This window comes from Bubalus bubalis, chromosome 20 (genome assembly GCF_019923935.1).
Source record: "Bubalus bubalis isolate 160015118507 breed Murrah chromosome 20, NDDB_SH_1, whole genome shotgun sequence".
In the NCBI taxonomy this organism is placed as follows: Eukaryota; Metazoa; Chordata; class Mammalia; order Artiodactyla; family Bovidae; genus Bubalus; species Bubalus bubalis.
In genome coordinates this window covers 41093089-41107892 of record NC_059176.1, presented here as the reverse complement: position 1 = coordinate 41107892, position 14804 = coordinate 41093089, and the positions used below count along the sequence as shown (strand labels likewise).

At 45.7% G+C, this 14804-nt stretch overlaps 1 protein-coding gene across 1 annotated transcript; it reads left to right on the top strand.

Moving 5' to 3' along the window:
• The first annotated feature begins 1222 nt into the window (after positions 1-1222).
• On the top strand, positions 1223-14215 carry SNRPA1 (small nuclear ribonucleoprotein polypeptide A'). Its single transcript, XM_006066381.4, has 9 exons — positions 1223-1393; positions 2842-2989; positions 4214-4292; positions 7879-7925; positions 8207-8309; positions 8892-8971; positions 9374-9449; positions 11342-11435; positions 13967-14215. Exons 1-9 carry the CDS (start codon positions 1312-1314, stop codon positions 14023-14025), a joined length of 768 nt encoding a protein of 255 aa, XP_006066443.1. The 5' UTR covers positions 1223-1311; the 3' UTR covers positions 14026-14215.
• The last annotated feature ends 589 nt before the right edge of the window (positions 14216-14804 follow it).

Sequence of the window (14804 nt, the reverse complement as noted above, 5' to 3'; positions counted from 1 at the left end):
CCTCCCCAAGAGTGAAAGGTAAGCCACAGAATATACTTATACCTAGAATATATATAATAAATTCCACAATGAACTGTTTAAAAAGCAGAGAACCCAATAGAAACAAGTGGGTGAAAGACTTGAATGGGCACTTTGCAAAAATTATCAGAAGGCAGCACAGGAGAAAATCCTCAACTTCATGGTAGCTCAGTAGTAAAGAATCTGCATGCAATGCAGGGGACAAGGGTTCGACTATGGACGATGCCACACCCCGTGTCCAGTTAGCTCCACTCCTGGGGAATCCAGGCGCAGCTGCATCAAGTCCATGCACACGAAGATTCACAGCAGCGTTTCAGAGAATCGCTGGAACTGGAGCAACCGGCGCAACCAGAGGGTAAGGTGAGAAGCAAAATGGGTATGTTATGGTATGAGAGGTACAATGGAATTGCATACAGCAGCAAGTAAAAAAGCACTGCTGCCTCCAACCTGGATGGATTCCAGGCAGGACACAAAGCCGAAGAAACCAGGTCCAGAAGCGGACTGCACCAGTCTCGATGAAAAGCAAGCAAAACCAATCTGTGCTATGGGATTCGCGGCTGCCTTTAGGGGCAGGTTGGGAAGGCGGGTGTGGGAGGTGGTTTCCGAATAGTGTTTCTTCACGTGTGCTCTCGCTGCTGCAGACCTCTGATCTGCGCACTTTCCTGCGTGTCAGGGGTCAGCAAGAACACCTTAACTCTCCAGCAGCAGAGGTGGTGATTTAGTCGCTCAGTAGTGTCCGACTCTGCGACCCTATGGACTGTAGACTGCCACGTTCCTCTGTCCGTGGGATTCTCCAGGCAGTAAAACTGGAGTCGTTGCCATTTCCTCCTCCAAACTGTCCAGCGAGCACAAGCCTAACCGCAAACTGGACCTTGAGGGGTGACCCAGCCCCAGTTTGCACAGGGGGCCAAAATCCGGGACCCATCACTGGATCCCACGAGGACAGTCACAGCCTCCCTTCCACCTTACGGCGCACTGATGCTCGAGGAAGTTACCCTCGGGGGTTTTCATACTTTGTTAGCTTGCTGACACAACGCTCCGGATGCGCGAGAGGAACGGAGACACAACCAGAGGTGCAGCAAAGCGCGCGAGACATCGGCGGCGGAGAACGAGCACGAGCCCGGGAGGCGGAGCCCGAGCCCGGGGGCGTGGCTCCTCGATTGATACAGCCTGGATGTCCCGCTGCGCGCGCACGCGAACGGCGATTGGTGCTGCCTGGCGGCGCGCGCGGGGAACGCCGGGACGTCGGTGCGGCGGGACAAGCAGGAGGAGCGGCGGGCGGGAGGCTGCAGGATGGTGAAGCTGACGGCGGAGCTGATCGAGCAGGCGGCGCAGTACACCAACGCGGTGCGGGACCGAGAGCTGGACCTGCGGGGTGAGTCGGGTGGTGGCAGGCGGTCCGGCCTTCCCGCCCGCCTGGTGGCCTGGCCCAGCCCAGCCGCGTGCGCTAGGACCGCCGGAGCGTGGCCGGCAGCCTGCGTCCAGCGCCCGGTGCCGGACTGGATCCCGCCGTCGTCGGCGGAAGGCCCTCCCTGGGCCTTTCGAGGCGCGCTCAGCCCGGCTCCTCCCTGCACACCGGGGCCACCGCGATGGTCCGGTCACACAGCGGGCGTCTTCCGGGCCGCCGGGCGGTCTGAGCCGCTGAGGGGCAGGGGATAAACGCACGGGTGCTTGCGGCCCTCGTGCGGAACTAACATGACGTCGTGAGGGGGTGGACGGGGTGCGGGTGAGGGAGCGGTGTACGGGCCGGAAGCTCCTGCGTTTCCTCGCGTTGGCTTCTGTTGTCCTTTTCCCTCTACCGGAGCGTTTTTGGGAGCGGACTGTGGGCACTAAGCCGGCGCTGCCGCCTGCCGGCGGAAGCGGTGCGGAAGCCCCCAAACCGTGCGAGTCCTTAGGAGGCGGCTTCTTTGGCGGTACGGCCATCGGTCTTGTCCTGAGATCCGCTCCCCGGGAGAAACGCCGGCTGCGGGCTCTGCCTTCTGCTGGCTTTCTTGTCCGCTGAAAGCTCAGGACTTTGGTTTTTGTTGAAATCGAGTTTCTCAGAGAAAGGTTGAACTCGGGAGTAAACAGGCAGCCTTCACTGCCTTCTCTCCGAGTCCGAAGTGCGCCCAGCGTTGAGGATTCTCGTTTGAGTGCAGCGATTCCTTTGTTGTAGCCCTTACAGCTCCTTGGCTCCATTAACTACTTCTTCGAGTAGCTGGCACAGTCTTGATGCCCGTGTTGGACGCATCGAGGTGTTTGAGTGAGCTGTCCGCAGGGTGACTTACCGTTGTGTATCAACCACTGACTTTCAGCTCTAGGTTTGAGCTGGGGGAGGTGAAGTAAGGGGGAAGTGTTTTAATACTAAGACAATATCCCAGAGAGTTCTAGGAATCTGGCCTGTGGGATGCAGACGACTGTTGTCCACCCCGGGTGGACAGTGCTTGGACGCTGACAGCCGCTCACGGTGTGAAGTCCTGTTAGGCCGTCTCTCTAGCTCCGAGACCTTGCTTAGAGCAGTGTGAGGCACTTGTAAGGAATCTTGAAATGGTTAGCCGCTGGTTCCTGCTGATGAGTACCGTCATCCTTAGGGCCCTCATCACCATCACCTTGCTCACATCCACAGCTGGACCGGAAGCTTCCCGGCAGCTGAGATTTGTGACTGTGTTCTTCCTTATGTTGTGTGCCAGTACTTTGGCAGGGTCTGGTGGTTGCATAGGTGCCACGTAAACACTTTGGGAAGGAACGTTAAGCTATGAGTCAAGTTACCATGAAATGCTATTAATGTTTTAAAGTGCCTTTTATTTATATTAATACCTGTCTGGGTTTTTCTCCTTTTTACAGGGTATAAAATTCCTGTCATTGAAAATCTCGGTGCCACCTTAGACCAATTTGATGCCATTGATTTTTCCGACAATGAAATCAGGAAACTGGATGGTTTTCCTTTGTTGAGAAGACTAAAAACATTATTAGTGAACAACAATAGAATATGGTAAGCGTGTGCTAGTGGAAAGTAGCTTTCTCCCCTAGAGCAGAAGCTGCCGAGTTCCCTGAAGAAGCTGCAGTGTATATGCCAGTTAAACTAGATTTCTGTTTTTTTTTACCTGCCTATTTCTCAAATGGTAAATGAGCAATTTCCCCATACAGATTCAGAGTTTAATTTGTCATTGGTCAAGTCTTATTTGCATCTATTCAGAAACCTGGTATATTTATATATTCATAGTAAGTTTCTAATTTAAATTAATTTAAATTAAAAATCTGGTGCTTTGTACCAGATTATAATTATTCTGTATAATTATTTCATTTCTAAAATAATTATAATTATTAAAGGAGTCATACTAAAGAGATAACATAAAATGCAACAATTATAGTTTTAACTGAATATCTCATTTTACCTCAAATCCTCAGGTATTTGTTTTTCTTTAACTGCAGCTGATTTGTAGAATATTGTTTATAGAAATTAAGATTTTTTTTTTAACCCACTTTCATCATCTCTGCGGGCTTTCCAGATGGCTCAGTGGTAAAGAATCTGCCTGTAGTGCAGGAGACATGGGTTCAATCCCTGAGTTGGGATGATCCCCTGGAGGAGGAAATGGCAACCCACTCCAGTATTCTTGCTGGGAAATCACATGGACAGAGGAGGCTGGCAGGCTATAGTCCTTAAGGTCCCAAAGAGTCGGACACAACTGAGCACACGTGCGTGCACGCACACACATCATCTCTAAATTTTGTTGGAAAAAAGTTATTGAAGGTGTGTTGATAGGGTTTTTTAAGACGTTCTGGGTGGTGAGCTGCTTTTTTTAAATAGGCACATTTCTCCTGAGTTAAACTGTTGACTGTGGTTTGGTTATTGTGTATCCTGTGGTTCTGAGCTGTGACTGCAGAAGCAGGTGTATTTCTGTGCTTCCTGCTGACCAGTCCTGAGATGAGTGAGGTCGTTTGTGTCCACAACACTTTCTCCTTGTCTTGGGGCTATTATGGTGGTTGGTGGGAAGAGGCCGTGGCAGCATTCTGGAGGCGTGGGTTCTCAAATCATCCCGCTTGTGTGACCTCAGACACGCCTCCTCTTTGTGCCTCAATTTCCTTCTGTCAGATAGTGTTGGAAGGAGGAGCTACAAGGTTCTTCCCACTTTGAAGTCCTCTGGGCAAGTGTTTAGGTCAAGTTTTTAGTTTACTGCATTTTCACTTTTATTAAGATTTTGTCTTTTCCTTTTAGCCGTATAGGTGAGGGGCTTGATCAGGCTCTGCCTTGTCTGACAGAACTCATTCTCACCAATAACAGTCTTGTGGAACTGGTAAGTCAAACGGGGAAAGTGTATTTACAAGGAGGAGTTAAAGACACTGCCTGTCTTTAATAGAAAACTTGGAGAGTCCAGAAGATTATCTCATTACCTTTTTTCTTTTTCTTCATTATTAGGACATGGGGTTTTTTTGACTGTGTGTTAAACACATCTTCCACTCTCGGTCACTCACCTTTGGACTCTCCTGGGGGCTTGATGGAGCAGTTCCTAATTCCAGCTTAATCTGTGTCACCGGTCTGTTGTCCTTGGTGCTTTGAGTTCTGTTCAGCTTCTAAAGAGACTCACCCATCCTTTTTTTCTAGAATTTTTCTGTGTCCAGTATGCTAGCCACCAGCCACAAGTGGTTACTGTAAGATATACCAGAAGTATAAAAAACACTACAGATTCCAGAGACTTAGTGCAAAAGAAAAATATACACTGTCAATAATTTTTTATATTGAAATTAAAAAATATTTTGGAAAATAGGTAAAACAATATATTAAAACTAGTTTGTTCTGTTTTAATGTCACTACTAGACAATTACATATGTGACATACATTAAATTTTGTTGGGGAGTTTTATTCGAGAAATTATTGTTTTACTCCACATTTAGATCAACAATCATTTGAGATTGGTGTTCTTTTAAGATAAGGGGCAAGTTTCATTTTCTGTATTTGGATATGACTATTTTGATCCGCTACTGCTTTTTAAATTTCTACTCTGTATGTATAATTTTTAACAGCGTTGAGCTTAGGCTATATATTGTTTGTAACCTAAATTTTTCACTTAAATACTAGATACTGATATTCTTATGGTGTGACTTGATTTTTAGGTTGTTATGCCCTTGACCCCTCCCTTCCTTGCTCCCTGACTGTTCCTTTCCTGAGGGACAAGGTCCGTGACTGTCCTTTAGATTCCCAAAGGAGTGCTTGGCTCCAAAAGTCAGAAAGCCCCCGATCTGAGGCCGTGTCCTTTCTAAACTCCATGAGGTATTTAACCCCAAATGTGTGTCCATGCGGAATGTGTGGTGTATTGGGGCAGTACATTCTGTGTGTTGTAGTTGTGCTTAAAGCTCTTTGCACAGATGAAGGTTGTCCTGTCAGTACCGAAAGAGGCATATTAAAATCGTGTGCTAGTGGATTTCCCTGGAGTTCTGTCAGTTTTACTTGTATATATTTTCAGGTTACTTCATTTGATATATCCAGATTTTATGTATCTTACTGATGAAATGAACCTTTTATCATTTATATTTTATTAGTGGATAAGGAAATGGCACCCCACTGCAGTACTCTTGCCTGGAAAATCCCATGGACGGAGGAGCCTGGTAGGCTACAGTCCATGGGGTCTCGAAGAGTCGGGCACGACTGAGCGACTTCACTTTCACTTTTCACTCTCATGCATTGGAGAAGGAAATGGCAACCCACTCCAGTATTCATGCCTGGAGAATCCCAGGGACAAAGGAGCCTGGTGGGCTGCTGTCTGTGGGGTCGCGCAGGGTCGGACACGACTGAAGCGACTTAGCAGCAGCAGCAGCAGCAGTGCAGTTTTACCCTGGCGTCTGTTTTATCCACTGCAGTATAACAAAACCAGCTTTCTTTCTTTCAGTTAGTATTTGCGTGATCATTGTTTTCCATCCAAAATTTAATTTTTTTCCTCTACACTTATATTTTAAATTTGTGGCTTGAGAACAGGATTTGATAGGATCCTTTTTTAAAATCCAGTCTAAAGTCTGTCTTTAAATGGAATAGTCTGTTTATGTTTAATGTAATTACCAGTATATTTGAGTTTATCTTGTCTCTTTTCTAGAATTTTTTTACTTGGCTCATCCATCTGCAAATTTTTTTCCTCTCCTTTATTGCTCTTTCTCTTTTTGGTATTCCACTTCTTCTGATAGTTTAGAAATTAACTGATTAGTAAATAGACTCTGTTTCTTTTCTTAGCATACTGGGAATTAGCATCCAAGTGTAAAGTTAACCATAACCTTTACCTCCTGAACGAAACAGCACCATAAGCATCTCACCACCCCTGCATCGAGACATCACTGTGTCATGCACAGTCTGTGTGTGGGTCTGTGTGCATAAAGTTACCATTCTTTCTTTTGTTTCTTGCAGCTTTATTGAGCTATGATGGACAAATGAAGATTATAAGTATTTAAGGTGTATAATGTGAAATTTGATATCTGTACCCTGACACCCACCCCTTCATGTAACCAATCTATGTGTGTGTGCAGTGAGAACACTTGAGTTCTATTTTTTTATCGTATTGGGTACACGTTATATTATTTTTAATGATAGTCACCACATTGTACATTAAATCTCTAGAATTTATTTATTTATAACTGAAAGTTTATCCTCTTTAATCAGTAGCTTCACCCCCCTTTTCCTCCACCTCCCAGCCTTTGGTAACCACCATTCAACTCTCTGTTGCTATGAGTTCCGTTTTTTGAGATTTAACTTAAAAGTGAGGTCCTGCAACATTTGTCTGTCTTTGCTCCATTTCACATTGTTCTGTAGATCTCCTCTAGTGGTGCTGCGCTAGCTGTTCTTTTTCAGATTGTTCTGTAGGTCTCCTTTAGTGATGGTACTCCAGTTGCAAGCATTAGTGCTCCCTCCAGTGTCATCATGAAGAGTGGCAGCTCTCTGAGCTTGTGGCTCTGTTCCCCTCCCCTGTGTTACTTGTGTTTTTCCTCATTGTCCCTTTCGGCACTGTCCCACTCAGTTTAGATCTGTTACGGCAGTTTCTCGTTAGTGTGGGGCTTTGTTTCAGGAGGCCTTCCAGGCCTTGTCACACACCTGGTGTGCTTGGAACATGCCTGTCTTTGGCTGCTGTTCTTAGGCTGGATGCCTGTTGCCCTGTTTGCCTCTCCCCTACTTCTTCCTGTGTGGTGTCGTCACCGCGCAAGTCTTACAGCTTTCACAGTAGTTGGTCCTTACTGGTCCCAAGTTCAGGTTCTTGCCAGAATACATTTTCATCTGGTTTGGCTGTAGCTGTTGACCATATCTTTTTGGTTTTCCTATCCTTGTTGCACTGTATTTTATAGGACAGTTTGGGAAGATTAAAAAACTAACTTGCGTTCTTCCTATATATATATATGTTTTCCCCCCTTATAACTATACTCCTTGTCCTTGGAAAATGTATTTGAAGAGATTTAGGGGAACCTAGAATAAAGGTAACAAAGATGACATGCCTGCATTGCTCCCAGGCAGCGGCAGGAAGAACCACCTCACACCAGGTTCCCTGTATGAATAACCTTCCCTGGAGATACATCACTTTTCACATTGCTTTTTTTTCTCAATCATTACTCAGTAGCTCTTTTGAAGTTGCTACAGGAAATGATATATATTTTTTATTTTTGTCTCTTCTGCTGTTGAGACAAAAGCTGTTGTGTCCGGGATATTAAAAAGTTCAAATTTATGAACCAGTTATTCAGTAGAATACACCAAGCGTCTGTGATGTGCTAGGGCTGTGCTGGGTGCTGGGGCAGGAAAGACAAATTAATGTATGAAAGACAAAGTGTATCCTTCTGCAGAGGTGTCAGCATGTCGTGGGATCATGGTGGGCTGTGGTGTTTGTGTTCTTACCTGTGGCTCTTATTTCACAGGGTGATCTGGACCCTCTGGCATCTCTCAAGTCACTGACTTATCTGAGGTATGGAAACTGTTTGTGGTGGTGACAGTAAAGTCTTTTAAAATAACAGCATTGCTGGCCTTGATGGTAAAGCTATAGTAAAAAGTACTTTTAAAACAAATATTGAAAATGTTTCCTTTCGGCTCTATTAAATTTCCCTAGCATTAAGTTCTTACGACATTGAAATGTGAGGAATAGTGAACTTTTCCTTACTTCCTGGACTCATTAGACTTTATTAAAATGGACCTCTTGAATGCTGTGCTAGGAACAACACTGGCATCAAACTGTTTCTTTTCTTGTAGTATTCTAAGGAACCCTGTAACCAATAAGAAGCATTACAGACTCTATGTGATTTATAAAGTTCCACAAGTCAGAGTACTGGATTTCCAGAAAGTGAAACTAAAAGTAAGTGTTACTCTATCGTAAGTCATTATTGGTTGGTGCTTTTCCTTAATACTTTTGTTACTGACTTTTATTATTAGTTTGTAATAGGAATGTGGCGGGGGGTGGGGGGGGTGGGCAGGGAGTGTTAAGTCAATTTTTTTTCCATAGCAGTGTTTATGGTGGGACTTATAGTTAAGGTGTGTGTGGGGCTGGTCATTCCAGAGGTGGCCTGGCTTCAAAGCCACCATGGGTTTTGTCACAGCAGACGGCCTGCCTAGATACATGCTCTTGGGGAGCTTCATATCGTTCACTTTGCACTAGCTGTAATTCTCAGGATGATTCTCCCGTTGTTGGGGATTTTTTTTACCTTCCTTATTTCCCAGAGAGCCCCTCCTGGAAATTTCGGAGAGGGGGCTCTGCTCTCTCCAGGGACCCTCACAGAGCAGGGGACTGCTGTATCTCTTCTTATTTTCAAATGGGCTTTGTGGTATTTTACCAGCCCAGAGTATTCCAGGAGAGTTTTCTTCCATGTTTTCTGAGGAATGCATCTAAGTGCACGTGGTATTCCTATTTCCATTAACTCTGTGTGTGGTGTCGCTGTAGGAGCGTCAGGAAGCAGAGAAAATGTTCAAGGGCAAACGGGGTGCACAACTTGCAAAGGATATTGCCAGGAGAAGCAAAACGTAAGATCCGGATATCCAACTTCACTCCACTTCACCTTCAGAAACATTATCTGTCTGGCATTTTGCCTCTTGCAAAATGAAATGAAACACCTGTGACTAATACAGTCCCAAATTTGCACAGTGATGATCCGTGGCCCACAGTGGCCCCTATATCACGTGAGATTTCCAGCAGATGAGAGCGGACGCTCCAGTATTCAGTCTGCTGTGATAGTACTGCACCCTCTTCCTCTGTGGCAAGATGAACTGGGTCGTGTTTCTGAAGGAGAGAGTTTCTTGTATCAGTTTGTTAACAAAGATAAGATACTACACTGGTTGAATTACTTTCAAAACTTTTGAAAGTAAAAGAGAAGCAATTTCTGTCAGTTTGGATTTGACAGTTTTGTTCTTCCCTCCCCTCCCAAGTTTCAATCCAGGTGCTGGTTTGCCGACTGACAAAAAGAAAGGTGGGCCATCCCCAGGGGACGTGGAAGCCATCAAGGTGAGCACGAGTCAGGATTCTCAGACTGGAGTGAGCTGTTCAATCATGTAGTAACTCAAGTAATGAGTTAGACACCGCAGGTTTCTCCCACGGTTGTTAGAATCCAGCTACATTTTTGTAAGGAAAAACTAGCTTTCAGTTCAGTTCAGTTCAGTCGCTCAGTCGTGTCCGACTCTTTGCGAGCCCATGAATCGCAGCACGCCAGGCCTCCCTGTCCATCACCAACTCCCAGAGTTCACTCAGACTCACATCCATCGAGTCAATGATGCCATCCAGCCATCTCATCCTCTGCCGTCCCCTTCTCCTCCTGCCCCCAATCCCTCCCAGCATCAGAGTCTTTTACAGTGAGTCAACTCTTCACATGAGGTGGCCACAATACTGGAGTTTCAGCTTTAACATTATTCCTTCCAAAGAAATCCCAGGGCTGATCTCCTTCAGAATGGACTGGTTGGATCTCCTTGCAGTCCAAGGGACTCTCAAGAGTCTTCTCCAACACCACAATTCAAAAGCATCAATTCTTCTGCGCAGGCGCTCAGCCTTCTTCATAGTCCAACTCTCACATCCATACATGACCACGGGAAAAACCATAGCCTTGACTAGATGGACCTTTGTTGGCAAAGTAATGTCTCTGCTTTTGAATCTGCTATCTAGGTTGGTCATAACTTTCCTTCCAAGGAGTAAGCATCTTTTAATTTCATGGCTGCAGTCACCATCTGTAGTGATTTTGGAGCCCCCAAAAATAAAGTCTGACACTGTTTCCACTGTTTCCCCATCTATTTCCCATGAAGTGATGGGACCAGATGCCATGATCTTTGTTTTCTGAATGTTGAACTTTAAGCCAACTTTTTCACTCTCCACTTTCACTTTCATCAAGAGGCTTTTTAGTTCCTCTTCACTTTCTGCCATAAGGGTGGTGTCGTCTGCATATCTGAGGTTATTGATATTTCTCCCAGCAATCTTGATTCCAGCTTGTGTTTCTTCCAGCCCAGCGTTTCTCATGATGTACTCTGCATATAAGTTAAGTAAGCAGGGTGACAATATACAGCCTTGACGTACTCTTTTCCCGTTTTGGAACCAGTCTGTTGTTCCATGTCCAGTTCTAACTGTTGCTTCCTGACCTGCATACAGATTTCTCAAGAGGCAGGTCAGGTGGTCTGGTATTCCCATCTCTTTCAGAATTTCCCACAGTTTACTGTGATCCACACAGTCAAAGGCTTTGGCATAGTCAATAAAGCAGAAATAGATGTTTTTCTGGAACTCTCTTAGTTTTTTCCATGATCCAGCGGATGTTGGCGATTTGATCTCTGGTTCCTCTGCCTTTTCTAAAACCAGCTTGAACATCAGGAAGTTCACGGTTCATGTATTGCTGAAGCCTGGCTTGGAGAATTTTGAGCATTACTTTACTCGCATGTGAGCTTAAATATATTATTTGACCAGATTTTGACTTGAATTAATTATATGAGCTGGTCAAAATGGAGGTAACTCTGGTCTTCTCATTTTCTCAGGGTGCATTTATCTGAACAGTTAGTTACCTTTGCTTGCTGTCTTGATTTTTACTTTGAAGGACTTGCTGCCTGAAAGATCCTGCTTGATGAGAAATCCTAATTTTGTAATGCTGCCTCATAAATCATCCAGTGACATAATTCCAGTTAACTAGAATTTTAGGGCATATGCACTGATTATTTGCTCTCCTGTAAGAGGTCTGCAGCTCTTTACCAATTTGGGAACTTCATAATTTGGTTTTGGGGTTGATTTCACTGTGCCAGCAAAATTCTTCCTGCGAGAGAGACTATTTAATATTTGAGTTCAGAAAGGTGGCATGAGTTTGTGTGAGTGTTTTCTGTTAACTGGATGAAAATAACTGTCCATCTCTCTTGTTTCCTGGTGTCCAGAACGCTATAGCAAATGCGTCAACTTTGGCTGAAGTGGAGCGGCTGAAGGGCTTGCTGCAGTCCGGTCAGATACCTGGCAGAGAACGCAGAGCAGGTCAGGAACCACGTTCTGACTTCCTTTCCAGATTAATGATACACTCCTAGTGATCGCAAATTGCTTTAGATGCTACGATCCAAGGATGCTTGAATAGTGCCTCCTTACCATTATAATCTACACAAAATGCCTTTAAATGCTCTTTGAAAAGAAATCATTTGATAAAGACGCTTATATCCAAGGACTCTGGGGTTTTTGTGAAAGTTAAGACAAATGTTTGTTCACAGCCATGGAGTGAAAGCGAACAGTGGAAGTGACCGTGATGCCTTTGACCCCTGTCCGTGTGGGCCTACTTAGCAGTGGGGAGCATAGGCTCTGGAGCCAGACAGACTGAGGCTCAGAGCATAGCTTCACCAGCTTTGTCCTGGATGAATTTCTTAACCCCACTTGGTCTTAAATCTGTTTGCTCATCTTTAACCAGACAGTAGTAGTGGTGGCCTCGGAAGGTTGTTGGGGGGACAAAGGAAGAGGCTTCCTAGGCCCTGAGCGCCGGGTGTGAGCTGTTCTGGTTGTGGACACCGGCTCTGTGTTGGGCAGCGTGGTGGACTCTGACTGGGGTATAAAGTGAAAACTGCTAAAGACGGTGCATGTTACAAGTTTGACATGGATGTAACTGGGGGCTCTGTCTAGACCAGTGGCTCAGGGCAAGTTCCCTTGAGGAAATAATGTTTGAACTGAAGCTAAAAGTGAGTAAGACATTCATTAGAGCAGCAGTTCTCACTGTGTGGTCCTTGGGCCCCTGGGGCTCCATGAGGAAAACTTACAAACACCGAGGCATTATTTGCTTTTTAAGTGGTGTGACCATTTGTGCCTGATCGTGCCAGAGCAATGGCAGGTAGAGTTGCTGGTGCCTCAGCCCAGGTACCTGGGTTCACAGGACCAATGATACTAGGTGTCATTCTGAGCTGCCGGGTACCCAAAGAGGTCCTTTGTGAAGCAGTGAGGATCGTTGGCGTTCCTGGATATCACCCCAGGGACACATCATTTGATGTGAAGAAATGGGCCAACATTTGCGATCTAACCTTTAAGAAACGACCATTTTGGGGAATTCCTGGTGATCCAGTCATTAAGACTCAGCTTTCATTGCCCAGGTTTGATCCCTGGTCAGGGAACCAAGATCCTACAAGCTAAGTGGGGAGAACAAAAGCAAAAAACTACCACTTTTGTCAAGTTTTGGCATAGTATCAAAAAAATATCCACAGCTGCCTGCACAGGCTGTTAAAATACTCCTTCCTTTTCTCACTGCATGTCTTTGTGGGCCTGGCTTTCTTCACACCCTTTAGTCAAAACAACATATTTTGGCGAGTAAAGTGATAAAGGCAGAACAAGGGTCCGTCTACCATTGGGCAGACATTGCAGAGATGGGCAAAAGTGGAAAACTGCACCAACTTTCTCATTATATATTTTTATTTTAGAAATATTGATACTGTATTTTATAAAAATACAAACATTAATGGTACTAGGTTTATTGTTTTAAGGAATTACTGTTTTTTTACTGCTTTCAGTTTCCAGCATAGTATCGATAAATGTAGTCTACTTGAAGAAAAGTTCTTTGGGTACTAAAACTAAAGTATTTGAGAACCTGTGACCTAGACAGAGCAGAATGACATTCTCAGGGGAAGGAACACTCTGTGGTGAGAGAGCCTTGCACCCTGGGCCTGAAGGACTGTGAGCCAAGGTCCAGGACTGGCAGGGGGTATGGGTGAAACAGGCTGGCAGGGAGAGCTCTGAGTCCAGCCAGAGGGCCCTGTAGGCAGCGAAATGAGGGACCTGTGACCCTGAGAATAGCACAGGCTGCCAAGACCCACGGAGCTAACGACAGGCAGGGAGGAGGCTGTGACACGTGGCTCACTTTGGCTGCAGCGGCAGAATTTCTGTTACTGTGCCTCCCCTTGAGCATGTTATGTGGGCCTGGGACTCATGTGGGGCTTTTCAGTGTCGTCTGAACACATGTGGGGCACCTTGAGGAGAGAAAGGTGGGAATTGTTCGTGGTTCTCTTAGGTTTCAGTGGGCCCAGGCATCTGAACAGCAGTTCCTGGTGACATTCTCGCTTTTTTTAGTTTTGTGTCTAGAAATGTAACATTTGGGTCTAACTGGAAACATAATTTAGACAGAATCACTGGCTGACTATCTGCAGCATGTAGTAGGTATCCTCTCCCATCTTTCTTTGGAAGGTTCCTAGTTTCTTTGCCAATGGCAAAGTAAAGTAAACTTTATGTTTACTTTAAACATAAAGTATAGGCTTTTTATCTTGATAAAACATGAGTTACAGGCTTGACCAGAGTGGGTTAGAACAGCAGGCATAGAGTTGACTTTCATGAAGCAGCTTTGTGACCCATTCCCTAGAAGCTGACCATCCTTCCAGGGCCTGCCAAAGACAGGTGGTCCCTGGACCTAAGTTCCTCTAGGCTGAGGCTGCTGTCGGGCGTCTGCACCTGGTCTAGGGTCTGGCAGGCAACAGCAGCATTGTGGGTGGACGCCCACACATGCTCTAACCTAGGTGTGACTTCTGGCTTTGTGTGTTTTCTAGGCCCCACTGATGATGGTGAAGAGGAGATGGAAGAAGACACCGTTGCAAATGGGTCCTGAGCAGGGCGGCCTCAGCACCTCAGGACACGTAACAGTCCACCTCGGACAGGTCCTGCCTTGTGTCAACAAAGTAGAGCTCATCAACATTGTTGAAATGCTCAAAACTGCTGCTTGTAATTTTGTAATACAGATTTTGAAATCTAAAACCCAGTTTTCTACCAGTAGTACAAATAAAGGATACTCACTGTGCTGCGGGTTGTGTGTCACTGGGGCGTGTGCAGTGAGGTATGGATATGGGGAGTTGGAAATGCAGCAGGGCGGGTCTATGGGCAGGCTTCCCAGTCCTCAAGAAATGTTTAGATTTTTAATTCATAATAAAACTTAGATTATCTGTGTGCTGCTACTGGTTGTTAGAATTTGCAATATTGGCTGCATTTTTTTCTTCATGAAGGCTCACAAACATTAAAGGCAGCCAGGCCCCAGGGCTTTGCAAGAATCAGTGTCCTTTGAAGTTTTTGTTTAACATTCTGCACCAGCATGTGACGATAAATTGCTGATTTGGACAGTTAGAGGGTGTGTGACATCTGCCTGTCAGTCGGTGGGATTCAAGAGACTGGGACCACCCTGGACCAGCACTTCCCCAGCTCAGTGCACTGTGAGCCTCGGAGGTCTTGTCAGAGCGCAGGGTCTGTTGTGGGCCCTGAGGCTCTGTGCCTCTTGTGGGCTCCCCAGAGCTGTCCCCCAGAGGGGACACTAAGGATCTCCAGCCTTGCTGCCCACCCTGGCCTCACCCACCTTACACCTTCTGCTTCTCCAGGGACTTGTTACAGAAAGCACTT

What these genes read in the sequence shown, in the direction of transcription:
- SNRPA1 (XM_006066381.4), top strand. Translation starts at nt 1,312, where the DNA reads ATGGTGAAGCTGACGGCGGAGCTGATCGAGCAGGCGGCGCAGTACACC. An exon ending in CCGAGAGCTGGACCTGCGGG is followed by an intron (nt 1,394 to 2,841) that starts GTGAGTCGGGTG and finishes TCCTTTTTACAG; the next exon opens with GGTATAAAATTCCTGTCATT. An exon ending in ATTGCCAGGAGAAGCAAAAC is followed by an intron (nt 8,972 to 9,373) that starts GTAAGATCCGGA and finishes TCCCCTCCCAAG; the next exon opens with TTTCAATCCAGGTGCTGGTT.